Here is a 15840-nt window from a genome sequence, read left to right as displayed (position 1 = left end):
TATACAGACAAACCAAAGTGTTAACAGCTACCATAAGAATCCTAAGCTTAACAAGAGATAAAAGCCATGACATCAGAGTTCTCACGGCCTGCTTTGATGACATCACAGAGTTTTGGAATGTACAGACCCTTTTATGAATGATTCTGGAATAATGAAACACCCAGGTGCCAGCTCTGTGGATGCAGTGGATGCCTGAACACCTCCAAGATCATGCAAACCCCTTAATTGCATGTCTAGGGAGTAGTAAGTTGCGTTGAGAATAGCAGTCCTAATTGTCCTCAAAAGTTGATGAAGCATTTTCATCTCCTGTTCCCATACTCACCCTTTCTCCTTTCTCTCCTTTTGAAGTGAAACTGAAGGGGTCAAAGCCTACACCTGTCTGCAAACCTGTGAAGCCCTGCAAGAAACAGGATGAGATTGCATTAATGTCACTGTACAGGAGCACAGTTCAGTTGTGCTATGGCCAGCCCACTGTGAGGAACAATCTGACCTAAGAGTCATACTTAGCAGGTGAAGCAAGATGGAAGTGTGTGGAGCCAGGCCCAGGGCAGCTCAAAGGAAAATGTGAAATTGGAGCTGTGACAAAGCAGGTTAACAGGCCAGCTGGCTAGCACATGGAAAAGACAGCAAGGGGCAAAACTCTGAAGATCTCCTATGGCGAAAGCGGCCAGCCTCTACCAGCTCTGACTACTTCACATACTCCCCCTTCCTTGGGTCTGTGCCACAAGTCAGTGAGGAATGGTACAACGGAAGTTACAGACTTATAGGGATCTGACAGGAGCTATGATGTGAATGTTTCTGCTCATCTCACATATGCCCTGCTGACCTGAGCTAGATTTGAACTGGTCCCCTAGAGTTGGAGGACTCCGCAAGGCAGTGACAATTTCCTTGTACCATTCGGTCTTTGCTTGTAAAGTGCACTGTACCAGAAAATTCCCTGCTCTCCAAGCAGGCCACACAGCAAGATCATATATGTCAAGAGGTCAGGCTGATTGCAGTCCCTTTTCTCATAAGGAACTCAGAACTAAATCTCCCTGAATGCAAAAACAGCAAAACCTGGGCTGGATTCTCCTTTCACTCTGGAGATGGAGCTCTCTGGTCATTCTAAATATACAATGTGCAGAATTATCCCTCAGCATCCTTTCCCCATTTGTGATGATTGAATATAAAAACAATGGTGTGGTGCAGATCTTTATTCACTGGAATCAATGGCTCAACACGAGCCTTGTTTAGGCCGCAAGGCTTGCCTCAGGAGTCAATACCAAAAGAATTACACAATGCTCTAATCCTGTGCACTGCCCAGTGGCGTTCCTAGGGGGGGGGGGGCGGTGGGTGCGGTCCGCCCCGGGTGCACGCCGTTGGGGGGGGGTGCCGTGCGCGCCTGTCCTCCGTTCGTTCCATGCTCCCTCTGCCCCGGAACAGGTTACTTCCTGTTCCGGGGCAGAGAGGGAGCATGGAACGAACGAAGGAGAGGCGCGCGCGCGCGGCACCCCCCCCCCCCAGCGGCGTGCACCCGGGGGGGTTCTTTCTCGGGGTGTGTCCTTTCGCCGGGGGGGGGGGGTTGCGCTGCATCCAGGGGGTGGGGCGCATTGGCGATCCGCCCCGGATGTCAGCCCCCCTAGGAACGCCACTGGCACTGCCTTTGCACGGAGAGAGTTAAAAGTATCTCCAGATATTCACCCGGCTAGGGAATTTTGCAACATTGAGTGATCCCTAGATTTCTGGGGCAATTTCCACATGCCCATGCCAATTTCAGAATTTCTCAGGATCAAGGTGACACATGCAGCACCACTTCATCAAGCTGACGGTGACGGCTCAAATATGACTTTAGAAAGGTCTTATATTAACTCACCGCGTCACCTGGTGGACCCCTGTCACCCTGCAAGAGGAAGAGAGAACAAGAAGCTCATAGCACGCAATTCTGGAATACACTACCACGCAACCTGAAAACGATCTACGAACTAATCGACTTCCGCAAACTATTGAAGACTCATCTCTTTGAGAAAATTTATTGCTAGAATCAAAACACATGAAGTCCATACACACTAATAGAAATGCATCAAAACACTCCCTTCTGAGTTTTCTTCCCCCGGATTTTCACCACACTTATAACTCTACCCACAGATAAAATTGTTATACCCTAATGTTCTATTGCTATTGTTTTATCGCCCTATCAACTCTCCATTGTTACATTCCATGGTTCTATTCCTCATATGATATTTTGACTTTGACTTTGTTTTCCCACAACTCTTCACAGTGTAACCCATAATCGTAATGCAACAAATTGTATTTCCATCATTCACAATATATTGTAAGCCACACTGAGCCCGCAAATAGGTGGGAAATGTGGGATACAAATGCAATAAATAAATAAATAGGTATGAATCAGTTCTGCAGAGGTTGGGTCAGGAGAGAAATGGGCACTATTTCAGCATTTCTGTCCAGCACTTTACAGTGAGTCAGGCAGGAAACAACAGATCACCACTGGGAAAAATCCTTTTATAATTTATGTAAGGAAATCATTTTTTTTCTTTAAATCCTACTTTTGCCACTTGCAGGGCAATGTACTATACTATAACATAACATAAAATGGCAAGTTTTCAACGTGTAATTAAACTCTAGAATTTGTTGCCAGAGAATATGGTAAAGGCATTTAGATTAACAGAGTTTAAAAAAAGGTTTCGATAATTTCCTAAAAGAAAAGTCAGTAAGCTATTATTAAGACAGACTTGGGAAAAACCCACTGCTTGTTTCTAGGATAAGCAGCATAAAATCTGTTCGGGGATCTTGCTAGGTATTTGTGACCTGGATTGGCCACTGTTGGAAACAGGATACTGGGCTTGATGGACCTTTTCAGTCTGTCCCAGTAAGGCAACGCTTATATTAAGTTCTTAAGTTATGTTATACCATGTCTAACCAAGTAGCTCTGAACATTTTACAATGCAATAAAAACAACCGTACTGAAATAAACATTTACAAAAATGATAAGAGACCTAACTAAGAGAAAATAACTAGCTATGATATTTGTTATACAGTCAAACTTTTTGCTTTATAAGGAGCAAAGTTTTGTGCACATGGTGTAAAACAGCATGCCCCATTTTTTTACCTACACTTCCATTCCCATGGGTGTCTCTAGCATTAGCGCATGCTAAAAACGTTAGCGCTTATAGCGCGGCTTAGTAAACAGGGCCCTTGGTTTGACCTTCTCATCTGGTCTACTTGTTTTTTCGCCAACAATAAGGTGCACAAGACATCATTCGTGTGTCACTCCTTAACTAATGCAAACACAATTTTTTCTACCTAAAGACCAAAAGAAAAATAAACGACGTGTCTCCATGCTCAGTTATATTTACCTTTTCTCCTTTCTGACCCTATAAAATAAAAGAGATGAATATGGCTTAAAGACAGGAGAAATGCACGCACTTCCAAAACCTCCGTGCCTAAATTTACACATGTATATTCCAATTAAAACTAATTAGTGCCAATAACTGCTTGCTAAAAAGCCAATTATTGGTGTTAATTATCTCCTTATTTAATTAAAATGCTTAGGCAAATTGGGTGCAATTTTGGACAACTTTTATAGAAGTAGGGGGTAAATGTAAAATCGTGTGCCCATATTTATTGGATTAGAGGACCTATGTCCAGTATGAAGCCTCCCTTGAGTTTTACGTTATCGCCCTTGTGAAGAGCATGTGAAAAATAAAGAGGTTACCCTGGCTCCAGAAGAGGGGAATGAACTGGAGAGCTCTAGCTACAATCTAATGAAAGGAGAGGGGAGCACCAATCAGCAGCTTAACTACAGGAGAAGAGATTGTGGGGGAAGAGGTTCTCATGTGGAGAGAGTCTGTGAGGAGGGATGAGGCCTATTAATACTCAGTAGAAGGGAATATGATTACCAAGCACTTAAGATGCCACTAACTCAGAAGAATTAACAAATAGTGAAGGGGATCACAGACACAGATGAAAAGGTTTTACCTAATGCTGTACAACCTCAGGACAGAAAGACTCCCTCACAGTACAAGTTTTGCACAAATTTTCAGTCTTTGAGTGTTTCTGGCAGTGGCGAAGCAATGGGGGCCACGGGGGCCTGGGCCCCCTCAAACTGGCTTTGGGGCCCCTGGTTTGGCTGATGGGGGTCCCCAACCCCCACCAGCTAAGGCGTCTGTCCCACGCTGGTCTTACATTGCTGGCGCCCTGTCCTGTTTTTCAGCGCCGTGCACGCTTGCTCAGTTTCATTAAAACGAGCGTGCACGGCGCTGAAAGCAGGACAGGGCACCAGCAATGTAAGACCAGCGTGGGACAAACGCTTTAGCTGACGGGGGTCAGGAATCCCCACCAGCCAAGGTACCTTCTAGTGGTGGCAGGGAGAGCGGTGGCTGGGAGGCAGAGGCGGTACCTTCCAGCGGCGGTGGGGAGGGGGGGAGCAGCGGTGACAGCGGAGGGGGGGGGTGGGGGGAGGCAGAGGTGGTGGTGTAAGGGCTGCAGCAGGAAGGTGGGCCAAAATATGCCCCCTCCCACCTTGGGCTCTGGCCCCCCTCCAGTCACGGTCTGGCTACGCCCCTGGTTTCTAGTGAAGAGGAACTATATGCCTGGGCCTTGATAGGAAACCCCTTTCCCCCAGAGAGAACCTGCTCCCTTGGAGAACTACTACTACTTATCATTTCTAAAGCGCTACTAGACGTACGCAGCGCTGTACACTTGAACATGAAGAGACAGTCCCTGCTCGACAGAGCTTACAATCTAATTAGGACAGACAAACAGGACAAATAAGGGATAAGGACAAAGAGTTGCAAGATTCTGTGCAGAATCCTAAAGAGTAGCAAGATTCCGGAATCCTATAGTAGCAAGATTCTGTGCAGAATCCCAAGGAGTAGCAAGATTCCGGAATCCCAAGACTACTACTACTGCTTATCATTTCTATAGCGCTACTAGACGTACGCAGCGCTGTACACTTGAACATGAAGAGACAGTCCCTGCTCAACAGAGCTTACAATCTAATTAGGACAGACAAACAGGACAAATAAGAGATAAGGGAATATTAAAGTGAGGAGGATAAAATAAGGGTTCTGAACAAGTGAACAAGGGTTAGGAGAAGAGTATATATGAGCTGGGAGAAGAGAGGGAGCGGACCAACATAAAAACTACTGTTTGGAGGGCCTTGGAGGTAAGAGTTACCAGATGGACAGCCCCAAGATAAGGTACACCCCCTTACAAAATCAATACAATTGATAAATAAAGAATAAATAACCCTGGTTTTTTTTTTCCAACCTTACCTGCTGACATTTGGAAACACAGGGACCTTCTGGCTCAGGGAACGATGGATCCCGAAGAGAAGACTCTACGTCTTGTCTGGAAAACTTCAACAAAGTCACTGATTTATTAATGATCATCCAGTTTATATATCATCTTTCCCTCAAAGAGGATCTCAGTGCGCACTGAAATTCAATGCTTCAGAAATGTGCAAACAAGCAGAGAGTCTCACACCACATCTTTAGGGTCCTAGATTGCATGGAAGCATCTAGAGATAAGCTGAGGCAGTAGGGGATAAAGTCACCTGCTCACTACCATATGGTCAGTGATAAAGGTAATCTGAACATAATCAAACTCAGTGGCGTTCCGTGGTTGGCTGACACCCAGGGCGGATCACCGCTGCGCGCACCCTCCCCCCCCCCGGGTGCAGTGCAACACGGCGCCCTCCTCCCCGGCGCAGCACCTCTCACTCCCCCCCCAACAGTCCCCACCTGCCTATCAGCTGAGCTCCGTGCACCCGGCACCTCGAATCTGCAGCGCTGCTGACTGTAAAAGAAGAAAATTGTCTCGTCGTTGGCCCTTCCCTCACACTGTGTCCCGCCCTCTGATGTAACTTCCTAATTCCTCGAGGGCGGGACACAGTGAGGGAAGGGCCAACGACGAGACAATTTTCTTCTTTTACAGTCAGCAGCGCTGCAGATTCAAGGTGCCAGGTGCACGGAGCTCAGCTGATAGGCAGGTGGGGACTGTCGGATGGGGGGGGGGGTGAGAGGCGCTGTGCCGGGGGGGGTCCACGCCAGGGGGGGTGCCGTGCCACGCCGGGGGGGGTGGACGGAGCACCCCCCCACACCCGTTGACACCCGGGGCGGACCACCCCCCACCGCCCCGCCCTTGCTACGCCACTGATCAAACTGGTGGGATTTCATCTTGGTTTATGATCAGTAAAAACATATATTTTTAAAACAGTAACCCCCGACTTATTTATATGGTGCTGATAAATGTGCATCAAAATTTGCGTGCGGATTGAAGATGTGCACACAAATTAATTAGCTAACAAGCCATTAATGTGCAAGCAAATTGATGTTATCAATTATTGCAGTTAATTGGCAGAAATTGGAATTTGCACACACCTTCCTGCGCACTGAAATTCACTAGCATACAACCTACCTGCATGAAATGCCACTTGGCATGCGTCCGATATGCGCGCCCGAAAATTAAAATTTCACAGATTGTAAAGCAGATCTCACCAAGACAAAGGGGGAAAGGAGTGACATAAACAGTCAATAAACCTGTTCAAAAATGATGCGGAAGAGAAATGCTAGTGCGAACTTTACTCACGTCAACTTCCTTCACTTTCACTCCTACCACTTCAGCCACCGAGCAAATGTTTTCTATAAACTCCCGCAGGATCAGGGGGAAATCCTCGAAAGTCCTGGCAAAGAAGATGTTTTGCAGATTTCGGTGCAGCACTAGGCTCTTCAGCTCTTCCATATCTGCTCCAGACACTCCCACCGCAATGAGGCGGATTCCTGCAGAGGGGATCAGCAGATTAAACCCAAGCCCCAGTTCCATGGTCCAAGATATGCTTTTTAACTGTTGTCAACCCTCTCTATACTTAAGGTTTTTTGATGGTTCCAAGACATAAAGCAGGACATGCTGAACCAGAAATGAAATTTTCCTTTTCATGTACAGGTTTGTAGTCCTGTGGTTTGTAGAGAAATCAGAACTCAATTGTTATTTATTATTATTATTACTAGTAAAAAAAGCCCCGTTTCTGATGCAAATGAAATGGGGGCTAGCAAGGTTTTCTTCTGTGTGCATGTGGGAGTGTGTGTGTCCCTGCCCTCTGCCCTCTCTCCCTTCCCCTGTGCTCTCTGTCCCCTCCGCCCTGGGAGTCGAGTCCTTCAGTGTTAAGTTTCCTGCTGTGCTGCTGTGTTTGTGTTACAGAGATAGTGAGGGCTTCTGCCCTCTCTCCCCTCCCCCCTCAGGGGCTATCAAGGTTTTCTTCTGTGTGCATGTGGGAGTGTGTGTGTCCCTGCCCTCTGCCCTCTCTCCCTTCCCCTGTGCTCTCTGTCCCCTCCGCCCTGGGAGTCGAGTCCTTCAGTGTTAAGTTTCCTGCTGTGCTGCTGTGTTTGTGTTACAGAGATAGTGAGGGCTTCTGCCCTCTCTCCTCTCCCCCCTCTGAGTCCTTCACTGTTACAGAGAGAGCGATTTGAGTTCCTGCTTTGCTGTGTTTTCCTTCACTGTGTGTGTTTGTGTTACAGGGATAGTGAGGGCTTCTGCCCTCTCTCCCCTCCCCTCTCTGAGTCCTTCACTGTTACAGAGAGAGCGATTTGATTTCGTGCTTTGCTGTGTTTTCCTTCACTGTTTGTGTTACAGAGAGAGCGAGGGCGGGGCAGACACTCATGGGGAAACCGGATATCTCTCCCCCTTCACACTTCCGGCTGGAGGCTTCATTTAGAACGTTGGTGGTGCCTTTTATATATAGAGATTATTATGTATCAGGATTTATTTACTGCCTTTTTGAAGGAATTCACTCAAGGCGGTGTACAGTAAGAATAGGTCAAGCATGAGCAATAGGCAATTACAGCAGTAAAAATATTCAAATAAGAATACAAAGTATGGTATAGTTTACTACTTACAATGTCAACACAATACGTAATAGAACATTTTAATTGATATTGACGGGTAAAGCAAGGATGTAACACATAGATAGGTATGAAAGTAAGAAGAGTTAGAAAGTAAGGTGACTAATTTAAAGAAAGTTGCACACGAGGTCAGAGAGATGGTTAAGTATTATATACAGAGCTGCCACTTTAACCAAGAAGACCACTTCCACCAACACCACCAACACATCTACGAAAAGTCTTCAAATGATCTAGACCATCACGAATAAGCTTCTCTGAAGAGCACAAAATTTCAGTTATGTAACCCCTTTTCTGACCGACCATCCCTGGCTTCCTGTCGCATTCAGAATCAAAATAAAATTCCTAATTCTACATATTCTAGTACCCTAGATCCCTACCACTGACCTGCTGCCTGAGATCATCTAATTGGATCTGCTACATCTAGAATACGATTAGAAAGAGCCTCTCACTCCCAATTCAGCCTCCTTGTATTGCACTAGTGGAACTCACTACCTCACTACGGTAACCGGGCAATGATTACCACCAGGTACACACCGGCGCTACAAGAATACAAATATTTTTGTAGCACCAGATGTGACGCGTGCAGGGGGTGGGAACTTCAGCCGTGCTTCTGTGGTAGCCCGGCGTTACTTCCCTTTTAGCAAGCGGTAAGCCTGCGTTGGGCTTACTGCCGCTTTATAAAAGAACCCCAAAGGGACTAATTTAAAGATAGTTGCATATTTAGTCAGAAAGGCATTGGCACACAACCTGCAATTAAAACACAGGAAAAAGCTCTAAAAAAATACCATGATCGATCTGGGCTTAGGGGGCAGGAAATTCCCACATTGACCTGCAATAAGCCCAGATTTTACTGCAGCTTAATAAAACAACCCCTATGTACCTGTGGCCCAAATATAATAATAAGAGCCAAGGAATGCGATGTAAAAAGACATTTTTGTTTAAACTGCAAGAGGCTTGATCCCTGGTCTGGTGCTCAGGAACTATTTCTCAACCTCAGCGTCTTAGACTCTTAACCCAGCCCAACTTTCAGGATAAAAAGCCCAGGTATATGCAGATCTCTCTAACAAGCATGAATAACCTGAAAACAGGGCCTCTGAGGGGGGGGGGGCAAAATTCCCCGGGCAAAGCCTCCAAGGGGGGCCCGGTGCCGGGGTCTCTCTCTCTCTCCTGCTCCTGACGGGCCCTGATCAGGACAGAGAGAACTCCAGCACCAGGTCCTCCTTCAGCGCTGCTCTTCGCTCGCTTCTACCGCCGTGCCGAATGGCTGCTTTTCCCCCTGAGGCGCATGCTCGGTTTTGAAACCAAGCATGCGCGACGAGAGAAAAAAGCAGCCGCAGGGGCAGGGCAGGCAGGGGTCCTCGGGATCCCCACCAGTCCCAAGGTACCTCAGTTGCGGTAGTAGCGATCGTGGGGGGAGGGGCGGGAGCGGCGATGATCTGGGGGGCGGTGGTGATCGGGGGTTGCAATTAAGGCCTGGCTGAGTCTCTCGGCGGCTCTGCCTGAAAACCAGCTCTGGCTGAGGATTATGAGGACCGATTTATAGGAACCAGCATAATGAATTAATTCGTGAGCAATCCACAGCACTTTCTAAGAAAAACAACCAGCAGTATGCAGGTAACAACTCGTCGAAAGCAAGCTTAGTAATGCTGCCGACACTTACCTAATAGATGGGTCACTCTGGCCGGCTGCACCACGTCATCCTGCGATCGGCCATCGGTCAGCAGCACCAGAATGTGCGGTGAGGCTGCTCTCATGCCTTTGGATGCTTGAAAGATCTCTTTCAGCACATGAGCTATGGCCCGACCTACTCAAACGAAAACACCCCCAGGCAGCTGGTTATACCAGTGAGCATTACATTACATACATAGTAACATAGTAGATGACGGCAGAAAAAGACCTGTACGGTCCATCCAGTCTGCCCAACAAGATAAACTCATATGTGCTACTTTTTATGTATACCTTACCTTGATTTGTATCTGTCATTTTCAGGGCACAGACCGTATAAGTCCGCCCAGCACTATCCCCGCCTCCCAACCACCAGCCCCACCTCCCACCACCGGTTCTGGGACAGACCGTATAAGTCTGCCCAGCATTAAACATCAAACATATAAACGGCGAGTGACCGACTCACTCGCAAATGCGCAGTAGAGACTTCCCTCTCTGTCCCGCCCCCGCGTCAATACGTGATGACGAGGGCGGGACAGAGAGGGAAACTGCGCCGCCGAGGTTGATACCGCTCCCCCCCACCCGCCCACCCGAGGTCTCCGCTACCGTTACCCCCCCCCCCCCCCCACACACACACACCCACACCGGGCCCTCTCTCCGCTACTAAACTTACACATCCATTCGCCGGAACGCAGCACGCACATCAGCTGAGCTGCCGTCGGCCTTCCTTCCCTGCCTGTGTCCCGCCCTCGCTGACGTTACATCACAGGAGGGCGGGACACAGGCAGAGAAGGAAGGGCCGACGGCAGCTCAGCTGATGTGCGTGCTGCGTTCCGGCGAATGGATGTGTAAGTTTAGTAGCGGAGAGAGAGAGAGGGCCCGGGCCGGGTGGAGGGATGGCGGCGGCGACTCCGGGGGGGGGGGGGAACGGTAGCGATGGCGACCTCAGGGGGGGGGAGGGGGGATGAAGGAAGGAAGGAAGGAAAACCCCAATACCAGCCCGTTTTTACGGGCTCAACGGCTAGTATCTTATATTCCGCTGTTAGCCTTCCGGTTCTACACAGGGGTGAAGCCAGACAACAGATTTTGGGTGGGCCTAGGCAAGAGGTGGGTGGGCACTAAGTGTTCTAAACTTTCCCCCCCCCCAAAAAAAAAAATATCTCAGTTGGCGAGAAAACACTTCTTTCCATCTTGGGAGTCTGCAGCAGGCATGCGCTGAAAACTGAGCATGTGCAGATGCCGGTATCATGGAGAGTAGCATTTTAGTTACCATCAGGGGGAAGTCCTCAGCTGGCAGAGCTTGGGATCCCCACCAGCTACCACTAAACGTGTGCTACTGTTGAGTGGGCCTGAGCCCTAAGTGGGTGGGCCCTGGCCCACCCAGGCCCACCTGTGGCTACACCACTGGTTCTACGTGGATTACAGCAGGAAGTTACAAAGGAAAAAAATTATAGTCAGAAATCAAACATTATCCAGGAAATTGTAATAAAAAGAGTTATAATCAGAGAGTCTAGGCTATCTAAACCCTTTAGATAATAATATAAAACTGCAAAATAATAACACTAAACAGATGCATACAGATGTTTACAATTAGATTTACTTGTGGTGCTTCTTCCTCAGTAGCATAAAAGTTGGAAATTGGCAGGCCAGCCCAAAGCTATATATTTGCAAATTCCGTCAGAGCTAAGAAAGCTGTTTGTCCTTCTGCAATAGAACATGACAGCTTTATACAACACTGTGGATGTTTATACCCACATACCGTACCTGTTTTCGTGTTGCCTCCAGCATACCGAAGTCCCTTGATGGCTTTCAGCACGCTGTTCCTGTCCTGGTACTGGTTCAAGAGAAATTCTGTCCTAGGCTCCTCACTGTACTGCGCTACAGCAATCTGATAGAAGAAAGTAAAGATCTGTCAGGAAGACACAGGGACATTGGACAGAAAACATGCTCCAGTGATAAAGAATGAACACTATCAAGCTGACATTTAAAAACCTTTAACCAGCCAGAAGCAGATCCTGGCCGGTTAAATGGCATTTCGTCAGCTATCTGGCGATATTCAGTGGGAGATAGCTGGCTATCTCCCGCTGAATATTGCCGGTTAGCGATTAGCGGTTAGACAGTTATATCACACAATATAACCGGCTATCTGCCGATATTCAGCGCATTGCCGGCTACGTTTGTTGGCCAAATTAGGCTGCAGAAATAGCAGGCATATCTTTGGCTGGTTTCAACTTAACCGGCCAACGCTGAATATTGTCTTGGCCAGTTGAAGTTGAAACCGGCCAACGATAAACCGGATACTCAATGACAATCATCGGAAACGGCCTGGCATTGAATATCAGCTTCGACCGCGGGAGGCAGCCCAGCTACGGCCCTTGGTCTGAATATCAACCCCAATGTATCAAAAACATGCAACAGTGATACATAGAAAACAGAGAAAAAAATGTAGGCAGATAAAGACCATATGGCCTATCCAGTCTGCCCATCCATGCCATCTACTCTCCCTATCACTTCCTTAGATACTCTATGTACTTGTCCCAAGCTCTCTTGAATTCAGATACTGTTTTCATCTCCACCATTTCCACAGGGAGGCCATTCCATGAATTCACCTTTCTGTGAAGAAATATTTCCTCATTTTACTTTCACCTTCCTCCTAAGCCTCTTCTTTCCAAAGCTTCCTTTCAATTGAAGGAGACTCGCCTCCTGTGCATTTATGCCGCTTAGGTATTTAAATGTCTGTATCAAGAGTATACATATTGAGATCTTTAAGTCTGTCCCCATACACTTTATGACAAAGACCACCGACCATTTTAGTAGCCATCTTCTGGACCGACTCCATCCTGTTTATATCTTTTGGAAGATGTTGTCTCCAGAAGCAAAAACACCCGTTTTGGAACAAATGAAACGGGCCCTAGGAAGGCTATCGTCAAAGCGTGTTCTCGTCTCTCTCCCCTGCCCTCCCCTCCATGTCCAGCAATTCTCCCCTCCCCTCCATGTCCAGCGATTCTCCCCTCCCCTCCCCTCCTCTGACCTCCCATCTCATCTCATCCATGTCCAGCGATTCTCCCCTCCCCTCCATACCTGAGGTTGCAGCGGCAGCAGGCTCTTCTTGCGTTGCTTCCAGCCTTCCCTTGCCTTCCCTCTGAGTGTCCCGCCCTCCTCTGATGTCATTTCGTCTTACCGCGAGGGCAGCACACCGAGAGGGAAGGGAATGCTGGAGGCGAGCTGACAAGCTCATTTGCATACAGTTACGAACCTAGACAGCCAGCCATCCAGGGACGCAGATGGACAAATTATTATATACAGAGATCAGATCTCACCAGAGTCTTATACAGGGGCAACTTCCTCCTTTTTCCTACTGGCCACTCCTCTCCCTATGCACCCTTCTAACTTTTGCCATTGCCTTTTCTACCTGTTTGGTCACCTTAATCTAATCTACTCTAAACTATACTTCTGTACTGCAATAACCATATCAGTTTTATACAGTTTACATAAAAAGTAAAACGGGCATTTCTGGAGATGATACAATAAAATAAATCCTTAACAATTAAAAATTCTACATAACAATGCAAAACATAAAGCAGAATATGTAAAACATTACAAGGTATACCTTAATTATATAGAAAACTATCCTATTTACGTAAGATAACATTCAATATTATCAAAAATAGAGATCCATATTAACAATGCAAAAATTTCTCGAATAAGCAGGTCTTTAATACCTTTCTAAAATGTAAAAGACCATCAGGTAGTCTAAGAATAACAGATAGATCCAGTGTCGTACTGAAGGCGGGGCAGTGGGGGCAGCCCGCCCCGGGTGCACGCTGCAGGAGGGGTGCATGGAGCAGCCGCACAACTGTCGGCTCTGCTGGTTCCCTGCTCCCTCTGCTGTTACTTCCTGTTCCGGGGCAGAGAGAGCAGGAAAACAGCAGAGCTGACAGCCATGCAGCTGCTCCCAGCACCCCAGCAGGTAAGAAGAATGCACCGGGGGAGGGGGGAACGGTGATGCACCAGGACAGGGGACACTGCACCCGGGGGGGGGGGGGTCGTGCTGCACCACAGGGGCGTGTCATGCTGCACTTGGAGGGGGGACGGATGATGCTGCACCCGACGTGGGGGGGGGGGAGGTGCGCAGCGGTGATCTGCCCCGGGTGGCAGCCGACCAAGGAACGCCACTGGAAAGATCATTCCAGAATTTAGTCCCAACAAAAGAGAGAGAGGACTGAAAAATTCTTTTATACCTCACCAATCTGGGAGATGGAAGATGAAGAAGCAAAATATTCTGCAGTTGCATATTAGTAACCCGATGGGGAGTAGTGAGCAGGGATAGCATATCCTCAGAAGCAAATCCATATAGTATTTTAAATATGACAGAGCAGACTTTGACATAAACCCTCGCTTAGATAGGCAACCAATGTGCTTTACTTAACAGAGGGGTAACCCTGTTGAATTTCTTAGCAGAGTAAACCAGAGGAATAAGAACATAAGAACAGCCATACTGGGTCAGACCAATGGTTCATTCAGCCCAATATCCTGCTTCCAGCAGTGGCCAATCCAGGTCACAAGTACCTGGCAGAAACCCAGTTCGTAGCACTATTCCATGCTACCAATCCCAGTGCAAACAGTGGCTTCCCCCATGTCCATCTCAATAGCAGGCTATGGACTTTTCCTCCAGGAACTTGTCCAAACCTTTTTAAATCTAGATACACTAACCGCTGTAACCACATCCTCCAGAGCTTAACTATTCTTTGAGTGAAAAAAATATTTCCTCCTATTTGTTTTAAAAGTATTTCTATGCAATTTTCATTGACTGTCTTCAACTCTTTGTACTTTCTGAATGACAGAAAAAACAATTCACCTCCACCCGTTCCACTGCACTCAGGATTTTGTAGACCTCAATCATATCCCCCCTCAGCCGTCTCTTTTCCAACCTAAAGAGCCCTAACCCCTTTAGCCTTTCCTCATACGGGAGCACTTCCGTCCCCTCTTTTTTGAATCTTTTCTAATTCCGCTATTAATTTTTTTTTAAACACGGCATTTGCACCTTCTTCAAAATTGTTTGTGATCATCCTGCTGACAGAATGTTACAGTAGTCTAGTTGACTCAAGATTAAGGCCTGGACCATCAATTTGAACTCAAAAACTCAACAGTACACAATGAACATAAAGTCCGTGCTCTGTTGAGTTTTTGAGTATTGATATTATTTTATTGTGTACTGTTTTATATATATTGAATTTTGAGCACTGATTTTATGTTATTTTTGTAGTGTTTTACACACATCATAGCAATAAACGTTCAACTTCATTGTTCCTGAGGTTCGCCTAGCCTTCCTCCGTGCCCATTCCCTTGTGTATTACGTCTATTTTTCCACAGGAAATTTGGGGTGTAAAGAATACAGTAGAACGTGACAAATGACCAGTGGAGACTTACCTGTGTCCCTTCAGGTCCAATTTTGGGGAAGTAGGACACAATTCTATAGAAGAAGTCTTTGATTTTGTTAAAGTTGCTTTGCCCGATGCTTGAGGACTCATCCACCAGAAACACAATGTCAGCGTTCAACCTCCCGCACACTAGAATAAGAAAAATGACAGATTGCTCCAAATAAAAGTTGATCAGGACATTAGATTATTCTGCTATAATCAGCACAAAAATTCAAGCTGCTAAATGCGTCAGGTTCACAAAATTACGGTACAATATTCCCTTAGCCGATCAGAATGCAGCAGTCTTCGGAATAGCTTTACACCGATTTGTTTCAGCCAGATAGCAGTTGTTCCATACAGGTCTACGTCTCCACTAAAAGATTATTATTATTATTATTTATTACATTTGTACCCCGCGCTTTCCCACACAATGCAGGCTCAAAGCGGCTTACATAGTAATTCGAAATACAAAGTCTTATAACAGAAATTTCAAAACGGTAGTGAAACATTATGAAGTTGAGCTTGAAGATGTCTGCCATCCAGCATGGGAGGTGTAAGGAGAGAAAAATATCTAAAAATGCCAGTGAGAAAGTAGCCCCGCAGTATCAATACTGACCTGGCCCCGCACTGGTTGCTCTAGAGACGAGAGAGAAAGAGGCAGTGGTTGAGGTGGTGATGGTAGGGGAGGTGGTTATCAGCCTGGTTGTAACTGGTACACTGAGGGTCTTCCATACAGTAGAAGACGGTGCGTGAGGAGTGGTTGTGGATTTGGAAGTGGAGGTGGTAATTCTGGGAGCAGTAACCTTCCTGCTGGATCTCACTAGAGAAATAAAATGAAACAACCCAGTCAAGTGATG

The 15840-nt window shown here is 46.9% G+C and overlaps 1 protein-coding gene across 1 annotated transcript in view; it reads right to left on the bottom strand.

The window, feature by feature from the left end:
* The window catches only part of LOC115478999 (collagen alpha-1(VII) chain-like), a 309662-nt gene that overhangs the window by 242650 nt on the left and 51172 nt on the right, over positions 1-15840 (bottom strand). The window contains exons 21-29 of the mRNA XM_030216704.1: positions 15600-15803; positions 14994-15133; positions 11328-11451; positions 9559-9702; positions 6589-6779; positions 5274-5357; positions 3354-3371; positions 1853-1879; positions 323-397 (exon numbers count right to left, since the gene is read on the bottom strand). Of these exons, the coding sequence (XP_030072564.1) occupies positions 323-397; positions 1853-1879; positions 3354-3371; positions 5274-5357; positions 6589-6779; positions 9559-9702; positions 11328-11451; positions 14994-15133; positions 15600-15803 (1007 nt within the window). The remainder of the gene's footprint in view (positions 1-322; positions 398-1852; positions 1880-3353; positions 3372-5273; positions 5358-6588; positions 6780-9558; positions 9703-11327; positions 11452-14993; positions 15134-15599; positions 15804-15840) is intronic.

The sequence above is a fragment of the Microcaecilia unicolor genome, chromosome 10 (assembly GCF_901765095.1).
Source record: "Microcaecilia unicolor chromosome 10, aMicUni1.1, whole genome shotgun sequence".
NCBI classification, from domain to species: Eukaryota; Metazoa; Chordata; class Amphibia; order Gymnophiona; family Siphonopidae; genus Microcaecilia; species Microcaecilia unicolor.
Note: the sequence above shows the minus strand (reverse complement) of the source record. Positions and strands in the feature narration are given on the sequence as shown.